This window comes from Xyrauchen texanus, chromosome 34 (genome assembly GCF_025860055.1).
Source record: "Xyrauchen texanus isolate HMW12.3.18 chromosome 34, RBS_HiC_50CHRs, whole genome shotgun sequence".
Lineage (NCBI taxonomy): Eukaryota > Metazoa > Chordata > Actinopteri > Cypriniformes > Catostomidae > Xyrauchen > Xyrauchen texanus.
In genome coordinates, this window is record NC_068309.1 from 26,240,066 (window position 1) to 26,260,129 (window position 20,064).

Genomic DNA, 20,064 nt, shown 5'->3' on the forward strand with positions numbered 1-20,064 from the left:
CGACAGTGAGAGAGAGAGGAGAGAGAGATGAAAAAAAACATACTCGACAGTTCTCCGATACGCCGCAGCTTGTTCCTCGGCCACTCCTCCACCCTTTATCGGACGACAGCCGCGCCTCTCCGGGCGGATCCGAGGCAGTCCTCCAGCCCCTGGCGGACGGAACACCCCGCCACATTCTCGGGGACTAGAAGGGGTCTCCCCCGCCCCTGGCAGCGGTTCTCTCGCTCCAGGCGGTCGGCAGTGAGCCCCTCCCCGCTCGCGGTCGGCGGTCTTAAACCCCGCCGCGTTTCAGCGGCTGGTAGGCGACTCCTCCGCCCCTGGTAGCGGTTCTCTCGCTCCAGGCGGTCGGCTAGGAGCCCCTCCTCCCCTCGCGGTCAGCGGCCATCGTCCTCGCTCAGGTGGCTGGGCTCCTCGTCCCCCGGCAGATGGCCGCGGCTGCTCCGTTGGGGTGGACGGTAGTGGCGAGAACTCTACTACGGCGTATCCCTCCTCCTTCCCGGGCTTCGGCACCAATGTAAAACAGTTGAAGGATGGGCAAGGAGGAGGCGAGAACCGGCTTGACAATATAAATCATAGTTTAATGGAAAACTTAAAAGACAACTCAAACACACATGACGGACATGTCCGCTAACGATCTCTCTCTCCCGCACGGCCCTCTGCAGTCGACCTTTAAACCTCACGGAGGCATAATTAGCCTAATACGGGTCCGGGTGTGTAGGATCACGTCCCGGCCCCGCCCTCCGCCCTGCCACAGTCACTTTGTTCATTCTTGAAGAAGTAAAAAAACATTTATAACTTTGGACTGCCATCTGTGATGCTTCAGCTCCTTTGTGTGTGTTTGTGAGTGATCATGACTGCAACCGGCTTCAGTAAATGGTATATCACCCTCTTGTGGTCTCCCAATGCTATTATGCCAGACTGTTAGACAGAGGCCAATGGACCCTTTTCATATGCTTACGAAAGCGGAAGTCATCACAGTTGTCTAAACTTGAAGGGTGGTCAATGGAGGAACACAGCAAAATACATTTTTGCATACCCGTTTGCTCAGACAGCAAAAGAAAAAAGAAATCAACGATTCCGCTTTCACAGCTTTGTAAAATAATTTAAATACATAGAGTCCTGGAAAACAGCAGTAGTCCCTCAGTAGTTGTGTTAGAAGCCTCATCGCAGCAATGGTTACTGATTTTTTAAAATGTATTCCAGGGTAATATAATACAAAGTACAAAGTTATAAATTTACATTAAATATTTTTAAAATTGGAATTATAAAAAAGTTAGCTACATTTGCTTTGTTAAAGAATTTGGAATCCAACATAACAGGGATGTGAAAAGGGTCCAATAGGAAAGCATGCCAATGGACCCTTTTTTCAGACCAGTTATGGTGCGTTTCCATCTTCTTCCGCCATCAGTTGTTGATCCAAAACAACAACAACATTTTTTTTGGATTTAATTTAATAATAAAGAAGGTGTGCGACTTCAATCTCGTTCGCTCAACCAAAACAAAACGTGGAACTGCCACTGTACACCAGTAGGAATTGTATAAATGTAAATCAGTAGCAAAACATGAGAGCTTGCATATTTGGATTTGAGAATTTGTACAATAAATATTTGTACTCATAAGTTGAAACTTACACTTAGAGCACCGATGTGAAAACTTTGATGTTGCAATCTGCACTCACAATAATTCAAAATGAAAGTGTTCTGAATTCACATTTGCAGACAAGTAGTCACTAATATGTGAAATTACATTCACATAAATACAACTACAGACACAGACTTTTAGTACACATTAACTTTAACTGTGCTTTAATTCATTTTCACTGTACAACCTCAAATCGGCACTTAAAGCCTCTCAAATCTGCAACTTTAAATCTTCACACCTTGACTTTTGCAACTATTTTTGCATAAAGTCTGTTGCATAAAGTCTGTTGGACTCCAGTTAGTACCTGGTAACAACATGGGATAAGAACCCGGATACCATGCTGATTTAGGGCCATACAGCATGATTGCAAGTGTGATATTTCTTATATACAACAGTTCAATGAACAAGTAAATAATACAATGAGGAAAATCTAAGGATGAACATTATCAATTGACCTCATTAAAAAATTTGTTTTTACCTTATTCAGAGTAGCGGCATCTTTGATTTGAGTCTAGTTTATTGTCTACTGAAATTTCTTGAAAATATGTTTTTTTTTCAATGTTTCATCAGCAGAACAATCCTAAAACACTTTAAACAATCGTACAACCCATTTAATAGAATGTAAGTCTATCCCTCTCAGCCTTGTTGCCATTCCCGTCAAAATCAAAAATGGCGCTGCTTTAAATAAGGTCTATGACGAGTGGGAGGTGTCATTTTCTCTCCAAGATTAAATTTTTACTCCTCTGTGTAAAAATGTTGTGTAAAGTGTCCTGTCGTCAGTATAAAGGTAACTGATATTAAATTTACTTAATTATCAGTATTACAAGTAAATGGGGGCCTGGGTAGCTCTGTGAGTATTGAGGCTGACTACCACACCCGGAGTCATGAGTTCAAATCCAGGGCATGCTGAGTGACTCCAGTCAGGTCTCTTAAGCAACCAAATTGGCCTGATTGCTAGGGAGGATAGAGTCACATGGGGTTACCTCCTCATGGTTGCTATAATGTGGTTCGCTTTCTGTGGGGCGCGTGGTGAGTTGTGCGTGAATACCGCAGAGAACAGCGTGAAGCCTCCACACGCGCTATGTCTCCGCGGTAACATGCTCAACTAGCCACGTGATAAGATGATTGATGGTCTCAGAAACAGATTGATCGTCTCAGACACAGAGGCAAATGAGATTCATCCTCCACCATACGGATTGAGTCCCTATGCCACCATGAGGACTTAGAGTGCATTGGGAATTGGATATTCCAAATTGGGGAGAAAATGGGAGAAAAGTACAGTAAATGGCATAAATAATGGCACAGCTGATTGCAACCTGGTTGAGTGGTGGTGCTTGAACAATCATATCGCACATAACATCATCAGTATTTCACAACGTTTATAATCATTTGAGACAAAAACATGTAAAATTAAAGTAGGCTATATCCTCAAGCACAGATTAAAACTGACATGAACAGCCTTTTCTCTTTCGATTCCGAAGTGAAGACACAACTCACCGTGCATACTCACCATAACACTCTTTTACAATTATCGGTTATCCAATGTCTGTGTTTCTTTGGTTGGTAGGATGGGTAACAACCTCAGATGTTACACAATTTCCTTCTGAAACAGCAACATTTGTACATTATTCCAAACTTTTGGCCGCCCGTGTATATGTGAGCATATACATATATACAATATGTTAATTTCTTATTATGTGTAGTATATATAGAAGAACAACTTATGATCTATACAGAGTACATGGGAAAAAATGTGGCTGGAGAAAAATCAAAGAGGCTGGTAAAATGTGTTAAAATGACAAAAAACAAAACAAACAAGAATAACCACAAAAGAGAATGAAGTGTTCAAAAATGTCATTGTATACTTGGTAAGTATCATTAGTAACACTTTACAATAAGGTTACATTTGTTGATATTAGTTAATGCATTAGGTATCATGCCTAACCATGAACTATATATTTTATTACAGCATTATTCATCTTTATAAATGTTTGTAAATAAAAAGACAATTGTTCATTGTTAATGTTAACAAAACAAACTTTTGATTTTTAAAATGTATTGGTATATTTTGAAATTAATATTAACCAAGATTAATAAATGCTGTAAACGTAATGTTCATTGTTCGTTCATGTTAACAAAGAGAACCTTGATGTAACTTTATCATTTAACACATTTTTCATTATACATAGATAATATCTTAAAAAAAAAAAAGAAAAGAAAAGAAAGAAGAAAATTATTAAATATTCACAAAACATTTTATAAATATATATATATATATTTTTTTTGGTGAACCCAAAACAGTGTATGTACAATAAGCTCCATTAAAAAACCTAACCTTTGCTCTTATGCCTTGTCACAAGGGTCAGAGTGCCTGGCGAGTTATCTATACTGGAGTAAAAGCAAAGACTTTGTCACACATCTGGCAGGTTGAACAAGTGCAAAGCAGAAAGCCTGGGTGGATAAAATAAGATCTCTACCATGGTGAACAGGAGACGGAATGGATCCCGTGCTAATGGAAACGCTGGTCAAAGAGGGGTTCAAGAACAGCAACAGAAGCAACGCAAGCGGACACCTGTTAAGGTTAGTTTGAATAACATATGAAGCTATACTGTTCATAATCTGACATATTACAACTATTTGACATGGATTTAGCTTCTATACATTCTAAAGATTCTTAACCATTAAGTAGCTGCCCTATTGGACTATGTGAAGTGATTTCATTTCATAAAAACAAATAGGATTTTTTATAATTTTCTGAAGCACTGCCTGCCATAGGTCTACAACAATATGATGTACAGTTGTCTATTCACCCATAAAGGCTTTAAAATTGGACTTGCAACAATAAAGCCCTTTAGATGGAAATAACATTATATCCTAAAGAGCAGCAAATGGCATTTAATCATTGCCATTACTCTTATGTAACTTACAATGTTTGTTATCTGAGTGCATGGTCCAGATTTCAAGCCAGCTATCATAGAAAGTATTATTTTAAAAGCAACTCTCAGCTGATATCCAAAGATTGTATCCACCAAGCAGTGGTGACGTATGATTATTAATGTCCATATCAGTCTGACAGTGGCCCTGTAAAGGGTTTCCTCCTGAACATCTGATGGTTCAAAGATCCATGACAACATCACTGATAATTTGAAGTTCAAGCACATGTTTATTGAACACCTGTGCATGTACAAACTAAAAAGATAATTGAGTATACATTCAATTTAGCATTTCAAGTGAGGTAAAGAAATAAGCAAACCCATTGAGTATGAATGTAGAAGTTTGTGTACTGCCAACAATTGTTCAGTAAAATCAATAACTTTGTAAATGTGTTAATTGAATGCACAGATTTCTTTCAAAGACCAAGTGTTTCAATAATGGGATAGTTTCTCATTTTCTCACTTTCATGTTGATCCATCCCTGTTTGACTTTGTTTTTACCATGGAACACAAGAGGAGAAATTTTAAAGAATGTTGACACTGCTCTTTTTTCCATACAATGAAAGTGAACGGTGACTGAGACTAGCAGTCCCAAGCATTCTCTCTAATAGAGGTAGACCAATTTATCGGGTTTACCAATTAATAAGTGCAGATAGTTGCTTTTTGGAACTATCAGTTATCTGCAAAAATCTATGCTGATAGGTTGATGATTAGATAATCAAGTGTTCTAAATTTAAGCATGCAAAGAAATGTGCAACTATATGGAAATGTGCCCCATCAGCACATAAATAATGTCTCTAACTTCATATTTTGTGAATAATAATAAACTTTCTTCCTCATTAATAAACCTCAGCTGATGAAATGTATAGGATAGAAATTTTGGTTGAACAATAAGCTCCGCCTGGAATTTTTTCATATTCATTTTCATTAATTTTGGAATCTTGTAGCCTCTGTGTGTGTGACCATCATAGTAAGGAAATAATAAGAATATTTTTAACATTTTATAAATCAGTTTTTAAAAACTATCAGCTGATAAGTCAGTCATCAGTTTTTACCACCACCTTAATTATGGTATTGGCAAAATCCACTATCGGTCGACCTATAATACCTGACATCTCCTTTTGTGTTCCATGGAAGAAAGAAAATGGGTTTTGAACAACATGAGGGTGAGTAATTGATGACAGAATTGTAATTTTCATTTTTGGATGAACTATCCCTTTAAGAACATTAAGACGCTCAATTCAGCCCAGACATCACATTACATTTTTCTAATTCTATAGGTAGGTGAAAACACCAATCCTTTGCTATGTAGCTCGTATTTTGCTTTACTGGCAGTTATAAAAAGCATCACAAATTTCATTAAAATGCTTCACAACAAACATTATTTCTCTGTCAGGCTCTGAGGGAAGCAGCCATCTTTGCTAAAGAATCAGGCTGTGCCTCTGACACATCACACGACAAAGTGACTTTAGCCCAGGCTCGCCGTGGCACTCCAGGTGAGAACAACTGTCTAGTGTAGATATAAGGTTGTGCATTTGTACAGGACCAAAGATGAGAGTTAGAAATTGATTTGGAGAATCCATAATTATAATTCTCATAATTCATAATTTTTTTTAACCTTTTTGTGTAGCCCATAGGCCTGTACGAGTGTATGCCGATGGAATCTTTGACCTCTTCCACTCCGGTCACGCACGGGCTTTGATGCAGGCCAAGAATTTGTTCCCAAACACACAATTGATTGTTGGCGGTAAGTCAAAACGTCACACACATTAACTCTCGCCAGTTTTCAGTTTTCAAAACGTACACATCTGCCATCATTTACATCCTCATGTTGTTCCAAACCTGCATTATTTACTTTTATGCGTGGAATAAAAAAGGACATGCAGGTCAGTTGTTAGTCTCAATTCACTTTCATTGCATTTTTGTTTCATACTATGAAAGTGAATGGTGACCGAGACTAATATTTCTAAACTTCTTTGACAAAAAAGAGAAAATTATACAGGTTTGGAACAACATGAGTAAATGTTAAATGGTTTTTATTTTTGGTTGATCTTTTTCATATGTCTCTTAGTATGCAGTGATGCCCTGACACACAAGTATAAAGGCTACACAGTGATGACAGAGGACGAGCGTTATGAAGCCCTTATACACTGTCGCTATGTGGATGAGGTTGTCCGTGATGCTCCATGGTCCCTTAGTCCTGAATTCCTTAAGAAACATAGGGTAAACTCTCTAATGTACATTTATGCTTAGAACAACTTGCCATTTTGTATGACCATGTACTCTATCATATCTGTCATGGTTTGTTTATTTTCATGCTGTCTTCTCAGATTGACTTTGTGGCACATGATGATATCCCATATACCTCTGCTGGATCAGAAGACGTCTACAAACATATCAAAGAAGCAGGTAAAAGCTTATAGGAATATTCCAGGTTCATTACAAGTTAAGCTCAATTGACAGCATTTGTGGCATAATGTTGAATACCACAAAAAAATTATTTATTTGAAAAAAAGCACAAATCGAGGTCACAGTGAGGCACTTACAATGGAAGTGAATGGGGAAAATTTGCAGGGTTTAAAGGCAAAAATGTATTATAATTTTATAAAAGCACTTACATTAATTCTTCTGTTAAAACTCATGTATTATTTGAGCTGTACTTTGTTTAAATCATCATTTTTACAGTCATTTCAGGGTTTTAGGGTTTGTTGACATTACATCATCATAGCAAGTTGTACAATAGGATATAACTTTACACAGAAAAGGTTAGAAAGCGATTTTATCACACTTAAATCCTTTAAACACATAGATTGTTTATGTCTTGTAGCTATACTTTTAAACGGTGATTATTTTATCGTTGGCCCCATTCACTTCCATTGTAAGTGCCTCACTGGTCCCTAGAGTTATGCTGTTTTTTTAAAGAAAAGGAGGGATGTGTCAAAATACATTTTTGTGGTAATAAATAATATGCCACAAATACTGTCGATAGAGCTTAACTTGTAATAAACCTGGAATATTCCTTTAATAGCAACCAAGTTGCATAATAAAGGAACTACAAGGACTCATCAATATGTGTTTCTTTGTATGTTTGTAAGGAATGTTTGTGGCCACTCAAAGAACGGAAGGGATTTCTACCTCTGACCTCATCACACGCATTGTTCGAGACTATGATGTTTATGTCAGACGCAACCTGCAGAGAGGTTACACAGCACGGGAACTAAACGTTGGTTTCATCAATGTAAGAATGTTACACACTTGCTTCACACTGCAATATCATCACCATAACTCTGTTGAAATGTAAGAAAACATCAGAAAGTTAAGAATTTTGGGCTTTAGAAAAAAGATGAAATTAAGTACAGTTACTAAAATCTTTTTTTAATTTAATTTCTTGAAAACCCAACTAGGCAACTATTTTCTATGGAGACATGTGGCATAAAATTACAACTCCTATCTACTTGAATAGGGAAAGACCGGTCTCCAAAACAGTCGGTCAAGATTACAATCTAAGAACATAGACTTAATGCAGTTAAAGAAACGGTTCACCCAAAAATAAAAGTTCTCTCATAATTTACTCACCCTCACGTCATCACATATATGTATGACTTTCTTTCTTCTGCAGAACACAAATTAAGTTATTTTAGCTCTGTAGGTCCATACAGTGCAAGTGAATGGGTGCCAAAATTGATATGCTCCAAAAAGCACATAAAGGCTGTATCAAAGTAATCCATATGACTCCTGTGGTTAAATCCATATCTTCAGAAGTGATATAATAGGCGTGGGTGAGAAACGCCTCTTGGAAGCCTCCCTGACCATTTTTCTTCTCGTCTTTTCATACATTTTGGAGGGAAGTCCAGTTCTTGGTAATGTCTCTGTTGTGTCATATTTTCTCCACTTGATGATGACTGTCTTCACTGTGTTCCACGGTATATCTAATGCTTTGGAAATTCTTTTGTATCCTTCTCCTGACTGATATCTTTCAACAATGAGATCCCTCTGATGCTTTGGAAGCTCTCTGCGGACCATGGCTTTTGCTCTTAGATGCAACTAAGAAAATGTCAGGAAAATCCTACTAGAACTACTGAACTTTATTTGTGATTAACAGAGTCACTTTAAATGATGGCAGGTGTGTAATGACTTCTATTTAACATGAGTTTGAATGTGATTGGTTAATTCTGAACACAGCCACATCCCCTGTTATAAGAGGGTGTGCACACTAAGCAACCAGGTTATTGTAAGGTTTTTAATTAAAAATGTTCCCCCACGAAGATTTCAGTTTGTTTTTCAATTGAATTGTTCACATTATAGGTCACATTAAACATGGAAAAATTTCTGACATGATTTATCTTTATCTTTGTGTTTACATCACAAAAACCTGGCATTTTAACAGGGGTGTGTAGACTTTTTATATCCACTGTATACTTCATGATGTTTACATTGCAAAGCCATTGAAATAATCATTAATGTTGCCCTGCTGAAAAGACAAGCTAAAACCAGCTTAAGCTGGTTGGCTGGTTTTAGCTGGTTGCCCAGCCTGGTCATAGCTGGTCAGGCTCGTTTTAAAGGGGTTTTGAACCCTTTTTTAGCTGGTCAGGCTGGCTTTAGCTGGTCTCAGCTAGTCAGGCTGGTCATACGGAACTTAGCTGGTCACAGTGGTCTTAGTTGGTCAGGCTGCTCTTAGCTGGTCAAGACGGTCTAAGCTCATCAGGGTGATCTTGGCTAGTCAGGATAGTCTTAGCTGGTCTCCCACGAGGCGTCCTTAATGGAACGGAACTCGTTCTTACGCATTAAGACATCTGGGAAATTGTCATATGAGTTTTTGCAAACAAAATTGTGCAAGATCATACGTAATAGCCAACTCGTAAATTATGTATACAAATTATATTAAGTTAAATTATATGCGCTTACTCACGCGACCCTTCACTTTAGCGCTGCTAAACCTGATGTGTGTCACTCATTGAGCGGCTTGTGATGAGTGGTGGTTGTGTGAAGAGATTGTTCTGGCTGTGCACTTCTGCTGACTTGCGCTGTTTAGTCACACTTTAAGATTTGGCATGCATCTGCAAAGGACTTGTTGATAACATGTCAATAATTCATGCTCCTGTCTCTCTCTGTAACTCATGTGCGAGTGAGTGGTTATTATAAATGCCACCAATAGTGGATCAAACAATAATTTGTGGACCCCCTGCGGTACCACCACAGACCCCCTGTTAAAGAACCTTGATTTATCTGTTTCTCACCCACACCTATCATATCACTTTTGAAGACATTGATTTAGCCAATGGTGTCTTATGGATTACTTTTATACTGACTTACATGATTTTTGGAGCTTCAGAATCTTGGCACCCATTCACTTGCATTGTATGGACCTTTGCCAACTCCTTTGTATTGATAGGAGAAGAAGTACCGTCTGCAGGAGCAGGTGGATAAAATGAAGGAGACAGTGAGGACGGTGGAGGAGAAGTCCAAACATTTAGTGCACCGTGTTGAGGAGAAGAGCCATGACCTTATTCTCAAATGGGAGGAGAAATCTCGCGAGTTCATCGGAAACTTCCTTGAGCTGTTTGGTCCAGATAAAGCCTGGGTAAGTGATAGACAATAACAAAACACTGAGGCATTACTCATAAATTCTGGCTAAGGAGATAGTAAAGAAGACATTCCTTTAATAGCTGTAGATCTTAAGAGCACTCTTCTTTTTTTGTGCTCTCCAGCACATGATTCAGGAGCGAAGTGGGCGTGTTCTACAGGCGCTGTCCCCCTACCAGTCTCCACGTACGTCTCCAAGCTCCAGCCCCACAAGAGAGCGCTCTACATCACCCATTTCTCAATGGCCCATCCTCCACTTCCGCTCACAACCAACCAAAGGTGTCTCCGTCAGCAGCAGCGAGGGTGACGAGGACAAAAAGTAGATGAATGCTGAGTTTCACGCACACTTGTTCTTGTTTACTGTACTCATGCAATAAAATGCCTCATATTTGTGATTTACAATGGTATGCTGCTCAAAGATCCAAATTGACCTCATGACTTTTCAATAAGCCATGTACATTTCAAAAAGCCATGATTTGTATTTACTGCCATTTGTGGAAAACAAAAACAGAACTGAACACTTAATAACTTGTCTTTCTACTTAGCCCACTAATTAAACAAACAAAAAAATAAATCATGCTTTTTTGGACATTGTATTAATTAGTCCCTTAGTATTCCATGGTACATAAATATAGAAATCATTCAGAAACATGGTTTTACTATCAGATTCTTCTGCTGAATTAAAAACTATTTTATAAAAAAAAAAAACACACACACACAAAATCATGTAATAAACTGTACTTTATGACCGTATTGTGATTGTCGTTCAATTTTTAGTAATCATGAAAGCTTCCTTTATATACTGTATATATATATATATATATATATATATATATATATATATATATATATATATATATATATATATATCGTTTATTTTTAAACAATGACTTAAGCATCAACCTAGTTGTTTTCATTGAAATGAAGGACATACTGGTGACCTGCTGTATAAGGGAGTGTTTTAAAAGCCAGAATAGTTGATTAGATAAAACATGATGATAAGCACATTGGGAAATATGGCATGACATGGTTGTTAAAGAAGCAAATACTCCATGCAACATACTGTACAATTGTATAGGTTTACAATCTTATGATGAATGGAATTTTTTTAAATCTTTTTTGTATTCATCCTAATTTGTAAGTATGTAATTATGGTTCTGTTCACACCATCCCTCTCCAAAAAATCTTATTTTATTCCACTAGATGACAAGTACTAGAATAAAGAATCCTGCAAAAAATGCAGATATGAAATGTAGGTGGCACGCTAATGCATTTTAGCCCTCACGGATGTGCTCGTCCATAGACATTCAGTCTGTGTTTCAATTCATGCTCCACCCCCATTGTTTCATCAAATATCTTGGCTTCTGAGTGGACTACAAACTCAAACTAAGTGTTATTAGAAAGCTGAGATCCTCCCCTTTGCAAAAGTTTATCATCAATAGTCGATAACATATATTTCCGATTATACTGCCATTCAAAATTTGGGGACAATTGACTGAAATGATTCTCATGATCTTAAAAACCTTTTGATTTGAAGGCATATGCTTACATGTTTGAAACATTAATTTATTTAATTACAAAACTAAAGGGTGAAACCTCAAGAAGGTGATTGAGAAAATGTCAAGAGTACATTTCTGAAAATTCTATGCAAAAGGTGAATACTTTGAATATGCTAAAATATTACCTTTTTTTTTTTTTTTAGAAACAACACAATTCCTATAGTTCCATTTCTGTTCTTCCATAGTTTTGATGACTTTATTATTCTAATATGTGTAAAATTATAATAATAAAGAATGAGTAAGTGACCCTAAACCTTTGACCGGTAGTGTATATGTTTAGCATGCTTTTCCTGCTGGACCGCATATTTTGTTATAGACATCTTAAATATACCATTGGATTATTCACACAAGCAAGCTCACAGAGAAGTACTATTTTAGTTATTTAGGGCTCACAGCAGCAGTGATTGGTGTATAAAAGAGACTTCATACAGACAAACCATAATGTTCTTCTGTCTGTTACATAAATCCAACACTCTTCACACATTCACTACTATATAAAACTATAAATAAAATATTTCAAAAAGTCAGAAGTGGCAGTAAGCACCAAAAATAAATGCCAAAGATAAGTTAGCCAAAGATATTTCTTTCTCCAGCAATGATCTATATGAGCTTGGCAATTATAATTTTTAAGCAGCTCCTCAATAGCTAGCAGGTACAATAAAGTCATCTGTTAACTTTATATGTGGATGCATCTCTTGGGTCACTGCTGGGGTTGCTCCAGTCATCAGCCTCAGGACCTGTCTGGTAATGTCGCCATGCTGACTTATTGAAAACTGGAAGACGCTCAAAAGATTCACTGGAAAGAGCCTGTGGTGAGAAAGACATTTAGTAGTTTCTAGTGGAAGCCCACAATGTGTATGGTAATAACAATGTCACAAATTCCTTTTCTAACAACATCAAAACCTACTTAGATGTCCACCAACTGTAATTAAATATAATATGAATAATAATATGTTCATAAACTCACACACACACACACACACACACACACACAGCGTTAACTTTGGCAGCCCTGAAATACTAAAATTACATATAAAACAATATTCTGAAACTAATAAACACAGAGAAATTAACAGATATATTATAGCATGAAAACGAACAAATATTTAAATAAATTGAATGCACACATTGAAAATTAAATAAAAATAAAAACTAAATGTAAAATTCTAAACAATCATAACTCTAATCCTTTATGGATATGGCATGAAGATCACTACATAGTGTACTGCAACAAGCAACATTTTTTTAACTGTCTAGGTAGGAAACCAACTAGGTTTTGAGACTGAACCAATCTCTTGTTATAATTTATTCATTGTGATCCAAATGCATAGACTTCTCCATAGAAATACCTTTAGATGAATAACTGCATCTGTCCCGACCCCATCAATCGAGTACAGGTTCAAGTCTCCCTGAAAGTAGCGTGCATAAAGTCTTGAGATTGGTAAGCCATAGCCAAAACCAGCCTGCAGATAAAATATAAACAGGTTATGTAAAACCACAAATTCAAACACAGTCTTATGCTGTTTGGTAGGTAGTTACCAGTGGGACAGCAGTTTGTGAGGGATCCAGACGTGGTGCTGGGGCAGTGGAGTACATGTAATTGAAGAGACGATCAATCTTTCGCAAGGGGACGCCCCCACCTTGGTCACTTATCTAAGCAGACACACATAAACATCAGTTAATGAAATGGTGCTCACTATTATGTCAGTTTTGAGTCAGAATGATATAAACTATTTTATGTCTTTGAGAAATGGGCTTGAATAGGATAGTGTAGAACTTTTATTGAGAGGTCCTCTTTTCCCAGAGTAACAAGTGCTTCCACTGGAGGAAGCCCTTCGCTGTTGTTTTCATGGAGCTCTACTGTGGCCCGCATGGAATTCTGCACATAAATAAGCACATATAAAACATATGGTGACACTCAAAATATAGCAAGTAAAAGGAATAAAATAGCACACTCAAGCCCACCACATGAAATCCACAGCATTTCCAAACCAGTGCTTTCAACCATTATCTGCTACTCCTGTGGAACAGAAAATAAAGTCTACTATCTATTTTTCTTGCCTTAAAGAGCTCAAACAGCATGTGGAACAGATGAGAGGGCACATACACCACCTGTATAGGCTTCTTGGGCGTTTTGGCTAGCAGATAGAGTGACATAAATATATAAAACGGAGAGGCATACATGACAGATCATAAGCAAGTATGATATTGATATAATTTATATAGGCTATAATATGGATATCAGTCTTACAGTTGAATTCCTTGATCTTTAGTTCAGGTGCCATCCTGTAGTACTGCTCACAGAGCATCTTTGCTGTTTCATATGCATCTGGGAGGAAAGATGAGATGCTTTAAGCTAAGTACACGTGCAAACAAAAACGCTACAGTAACTAAGTGTATTTCATGCACAACAACATGCTGCTAACGACCAAATATCAGCTCATTTACACAAGCATCACCGCATATACATGAAATTATCATCTGGGATTTTCTGGTTTTGCCATCAAACAAAGAGTTATGTGCACAATAACCCATCAGAACAATGGTAGAGGTTTTTAAGAAATTGGGGTAATGGGCAAAAATGTAGGTGTTCCAATCGGGTTTTGCATAAACTGTTTATGACTTTTACCCAATAAAAGAACAGTTTAACTGTTTATTGGGGGATAGTTCACCCAAAAATCATTAACTCACCCTCATGCCATCCCAGATGTGAATGGTTTTCTTTCTTCTGCTGAACACAAACAAAGATTTTTAGGAGAATATTTCAGCTCTGTAGGTCCATAAAATGCAAGTGAATGGTGGCCAGAACTTTGAAGGTCCAACAAGCACATAAAAGCAGCATAAAAGTAATCCATATGACTCCAGTGGTTAAATTCATGTATTCAGAAGTGATATGATAGGTGTGGGTGGAAAACAGATAAATTTTTAAGTCCTTTTTTTACTATAAATTCTCCTGTAGGTGACGATATGCACAAAGAATTTGAATCACCAAAAGCAAAAACAAAAAAGAATATGAAAGTGAAAGTGGAGATTTATGGTAAGAAAATGACTTAAATAATTATCTGTATCTCATATCATATCACTTCACATGAACACATGGATTAAACTTGTGTTCAGCGGAAGAAAGAAAGTCATACACATCTGGGATGGCATGAGGCTGAGCAAATGACGAGAGAATTATATATTTTTTGTGAACTATCCCTTTAAGTTGTTTTTCGGCATTATCTGATTGTGTGTAGTAACTCACTCAAAGACAACGTACTTTAGGTATCGCAAACACTTTTCTTTTTCTCACCTCTCACCACCTCAGCTACATTGCAGGCAGGGTCAATGCTTCCAATGTGTTTTGGTTGTGCAAGACAAGCTGCATCGCCAAACAGGAGAGCTGTAGCAGGACAAGAGAGCTGCTTATTGCTGGATAAATTATCAGATTCAGATTATAAGAGCTTGTCAGAACCTAATAGAAGTGAAATCCAGATGTTTAAGCAAAATATATAAACAGTATGAGGGCATTTCCTTCTGCAGGCACTGTGTAGAAAGAATGTGTCACCCACTGTGCTGATTAATGAGCATGCGAAAAGAAATGCGATTGGTGTAGAAGCGGTCCAGGAAGTACTGCACATTGCTGCTGATGAAGGGGTCAAAGCCAAACTTCTCTTTGTATTCGATGACACCTTGGGCCAATGTAGGCACCACATCATTGTGCCTGTTCCGAATCTTAATTAGGATCTCTAGGAAGCTGAAACCCACAAATAGAAGACAAGAAGTCACTTTAGTACATCATATTAGAAGATAATCTCACAATCTTATCTTTACCTTTGGAAGAGTTCATTACTTTGAACATATGCAGTTATTATCTAATATACATCATTACACTACAGCATTTGGGTAAAATAAATTCAGCAAAAAAAAAAAAAAGGTTCTTGAGTTATAATGCATAGTTTTCTCTGAAAAACATGACAGCATGTTTGGGATATTATAGTGGTCCCAGACTCACTCATTGAGGGTTCGGGGATCCTCTGGACTTCTTTTCTCGTACTCGCACAGCTCTTCAAAACTCTGGCTATACCTGATACCACAGAAAAATATCCACTGTATTTTTAGTGATATGACGTTATTTGACCCCTTGTCTTTCTTCTCAAAACCACCAATTTATAATCTATAATCATTTTCCAAAACTAAAAACTGCACTTGACATTCTCAACAATTCTTTTCTGCTTAATGAAGATATACATTGAAAACATATGTTTGTTAAATCATATGTTTGCTATTTATTTAAGGTGATGTGTGTCATTTTTCAATATTCAAGGAATATTCTGGGTTCAATACAAGTTAAGCTCAATCAACAGCATTTGTGGCATAATGTTGATTAAGACAAAAAACTATTTAAAATAAAGCAAAGTTTGGGGTTACAGTGAAGCACTTATAATGTAAGTTATGAACATTCAAATACATACTGTTTTAAATATATAGCAACCAGACATAAACATTATACGTGTTAACATGATTTAAGTGCAACAAAATCAGAGTTTACCGGCGTCACGCTCTCATGATAATGGATAGTAAGCGATTTTATCACAATAAAATCATGTTTACAGGTATAATGCTTGTCTAGTGGCTAAACTTTTGAAACAGTATGTATTTTAATGTTTATTAACTGGCCTGATTCACTCCTAGTGTAAGTACACTAAAATAGTGTAAATCGGTTTTTGTGGTCATCGACATTTTGCCACAAATGCTGCTGACTGAACTTAACTTGTGTTCCTTTCAAGTACTCCTTCCTATCCCAACTTAAAGGGATAGTTCACCCAAAAATGAAAATTATCTCATCATTTACTCACCCTCATGCCATCCCAAATGTGTGACATTCTTTCTACAGCAGAACACAAACAAAGATTTTAAGAAGAATATCTCAGCTCTGTAGGGCCATACAATGCAGATAAATCTCAATATTTAAGTCCTTCATTACTGTAAATCTCCACTTTCACTTTCACTTTGAAAGTGGAAAAAGAAAATGGAGATTTACAGTAAAAAAGGAATGAAATATGGATCTGTTTCTCACCCACACCTATCATATCGTGTCTGAAAACATAAATTAAACCACTGGCGTTATCTGGATTACTTTTATGCTGCCTTTCTCTGCTAAAGTTCGGGTCACCATTTACTTGCATTGTATGAACCTACAGAGCTAGACATATTCTTCTAAAAATCTATGTATACAATGAACGTGAATTCTGTCTAATATCTCCTTTTGTTCTCCACAGAAGGAAAAAAATACGAACAACATGATTTGGATCAACATGAGTGAATGATGACAAAAAAAAATGTTTTTGGGTGAACCATACCTTCAGTCGGTAGAGACAACTTTAAGTAAGCCTTTTATAAAGTAAGTTGATTACCCTGAAAATACATTGCTCAAGCAAAGATTGCTGGATTTGCAGGCACTTATTTGGACATGTTTACTCCAAAACCAGTCACTGTTTACTCACAGCTCACACTCATCATCACACTGTGCCCTGTCCCCCTCACCAGGAATGGGCCAGTTTGACGGAAGGCTGACTGAGAAGATTGGCAGGCAGTAAGGTGACTTCCCTCATGGTATTGGCCAGCCTCACTGCTAGTTCTTTCCGCAGGAACATGAAGGATGTTTTCTCACATGCATTTTCCCTGCCTTATTAAATAAGAAGAGTGGACAAATTATTATTTGTCTTATGTGTTTGAGTCTCTGTAAACATAAGTGTGTGGTTAAGCTATATTGAACAGCAGCTTCAGTATTGTTATAATTTTGGTATCGTTGTACTGGTATTGGTATCGTTTCTTGCCAAAGATTAGAAAGACTTAAGGGAGTCATTTTAAATATTATCAGCAAACAAAAATGTCCCTGAATAACAGTAATCAATCTATTGAGAGCACTTGAGAAGTAATAAAAGTGACACTTCAAATGCTCTGCCCCAATAATAAACATTTGTAATCACACACTGAACTGAGGATTAATTACATGTTGGACTAACAGAACAGTTGATTCTTAAAATGCATGCAAGTATTTGTAGGAACATAATTGAGCCATTGTGTGGTTCTGGTTCAAAACACACTTTAATGTTACCACCTGTCCTTTTGCAAAACTGGACCAAGTTATAGACTTATGACACAAAGTAAAGTATGTAATGTAGAGTCTATTTTTAGTTTTTCGTAGTGGCGCCAAAAGGGCACGACATCAAGAGTTTTAGATTTCAGTTGACCTTAAAACTCAAAGGGTGATATCTAGTATAAGCATAGTCAACTTGATTAAATCATGCAGAAAATGCTGTAAAATAAAAAAGGACATTATGAAAATATGGTGACAAACATGTCCCTTGACTTTTCAGTCATGAAAAAGATTTCAAATAGTCAAGAAACCCCCATTTAGAAGGCATTTTTCTATAACCTGACCTTTTATTCAATCATTAGAGATGATTTGAAACTATTTTGTCATTTGCCTGAAAAAAACCTTGTCCCCTTCATCTGATACACCACTTCTATCACATTTACAGTTATTTATGCGTTTATTTTTTACTCGTTTTGTTTTCTCAGGTCTGGCATTAGTGCAAGGCCTAACAAGTGTGCAAACAAGCAAAACAAAAAAACTTAATTAATAATTTAAATACTTTTAAAAGAATATTTGTCATTTATTTTCATGTCATTGGTGTTATGAACATTAAAAATACAAAAAGTAGAAGAACTTCAAAGGTCAAAGTTCAGAGGAAGAAAAGACTGCTCAAATGTGCATATAGTGGTTTCCCCCATGTTGAAAAACTTATTAATTTACATTTTAACTGTAATTAATTCACATAATATATTTGAATATATAATGTTTAATGTGGAAGATTTTGATTGAACATTTTTATTTAATTGTCTGATTTATTGATTTTATTCTGATCAGTGGTGTATGCTTTGTGATGCTTTATATACCAACTTATATATTGATCGAATTCGTCAATAGTGTTACAATCCCTCTTTCAAACAAACTAAATAAATATTAAAATAAAGAACAACAGTTAATTTGCCCTTTATAATAAAAAATTAATGGCAAGATGTTAAAAAATGTTTACCCTCAGCTTTAATGGGAGAAAACTGAACTAAGCTGAATTGAAAATTTCAATATTTTGTAAGTCGGAAATTCAACGTTATATAGATAATGGCCCGAAGAAGAAGAAGAAGAAGAAGAAGAAGAAGAGAAGAAGAAGAAGAAAAGAGGACATTCAGAATGAGACGCACAGTAGAAATGTTTGTGATCGCAAATTCACAACGATAACGAAACAATTCCCCATCTGTAACATCAGTCGATACTTCCGCTCAATGTTGTTTTGCATTTATCGCAATGTCGTGCTGGTTCTCGCAACTGGCGAATAACAAGATATTATTTACATTACTTACCAAAATCCAAGAATTGTTTGATTGACATCGGTGAGGGCGAGAACCTCGAATAATACTCAATTTTGGGCGTGACATCTTTCAGTAAAAAGTGAAACAGTTTCATGATTATGAAATAAGTCTGTAGCACAGCGTCTATTAAAGTTGAGTCTGACGCCCACTCCTGACGTAAGGGGGTGACAGCAGATTTGGATGTCGTATTTCACTCATTCAGCAGATCACAATTTTGTTGCTATTTTATCACATGTAATCGCTCGGGATTATCTAATACACGGCAAGTGCTATGTAAACCAGCAGGGGCGACATGCCGAAACAGTTTTTCGTGGTCCCTCAAAATAGGCTTAATTTTCTACATGTATATATATATATATATATATATATACATACGAAAATTAAGCCTATTTATATATATATATATATATATATATATATATATATATATATATATATATATATATATATATATATATGTATGTATGTATGTATGTATATATATATATATATATATATATATATATATATATATATATATGTATGTATATATATGTATATATATATATATATATATATAAATTACATTTTCTTGACAGGTTTTTGAGAATCACCCAAGTATAGTAATATAGGCCTATATGGATAATTCCTGTTCTCTTACGAGAGGTTCTCTCGTATTGCGTAATCTAGCTTACGCTACGGGAAAGATTCATCTTTTCTGAGATATTGAAGCCAAAAAATTATCCTTAATTTTGTATCCATTGTCAACGCAGTGCAGCAGCTGCATACCTTGAGCGGGCTAGCTAGCGAGCTCATTGGTTGCTCTGCGGCAACTGCTGCAGCCTATAGACGAACTTGAGTGAACTTCGCGTCCAATGAGAGCGCCAGCGCCGTCACTGTATCAAAGTCCGCCAGAATGGGCGTGGCTAGAGTGCATATAAGCGTAA

The 20,064-nt window shown here is 36.6% G+C and overlaps 2 protein-coding genes across 2 annotated transcripts; one reads left to right on the forward strand and one right to left on the reverse strand.

The window, feature by feature from the left end:
• The first annotated feature begins 4,042 nt into the window (after positions 1 to 4,042).
• On the forward strand, positions 4,043 to 11,027 carry pcyt1bb (phosphate cytidylyltransferase 1B, choline b). The gene is made up of 8 exons (XM_052104236.1): positions 4,043 to 4,221; positions 5,971 to 6,070; positions 6,205 to 6,321; positions 6,646 to 6,797; positions 6,905 to 6,983; positions 7,670 to 7,812; positions 9,967 to 10,155; positions 10,283 to 11,027. The coding sequence occupies exons 1-8, from the start codon at positions 4,120 to 4,122 to the stop codon at positions 10,478 to 10,480; spliced, it is 1,080 nt and encodes a 359-aa protein (XP_051960196.1). The 5' UTR covers positions 4,043 to 4,119; the 3' UTR covers positions 10,481 to 11,027.
• Positions 11,028 to 11,095: 68 nt separating this feature from the next.
• Positions 11,096 to 19,294, reverse strand: pdk3b (pyruvate dehydrogenase kinase, isozyme 3b). Its single transcript, XM_052104235.1, has 11 exons — positions 19,130 to 19,294; positions 17,246 to 17,387; positions 15,714 to 15,785; positions 15,271 to 15,455; positions 15,012 to 15,101; positions 13,968 to 14,045; positions 13,778 to 13,854; positions 13,494 to 13,595; positions 13,256 to 13,369; positions 13,066 to 13,179; positions 11,096 to 12,523 (listed from the first exon to the last, which is right to left on the reverse strand). The coding sequence occupies exons 1-11, from the start codon at positions 19,230 to 19,232 to the stop codon at positions 12,380 to 12,382; spliced, it is 1,221 nt and encodes a 406-aa protein (XP_051960195.1). The 5' UTR covers positions 19,233 to 19,294; the 3' UTR covers positions 11,096 to 12,379.
• Between the last annotated feature and the right edge of the window lie 770 nt (positions 19,295 to 20,064).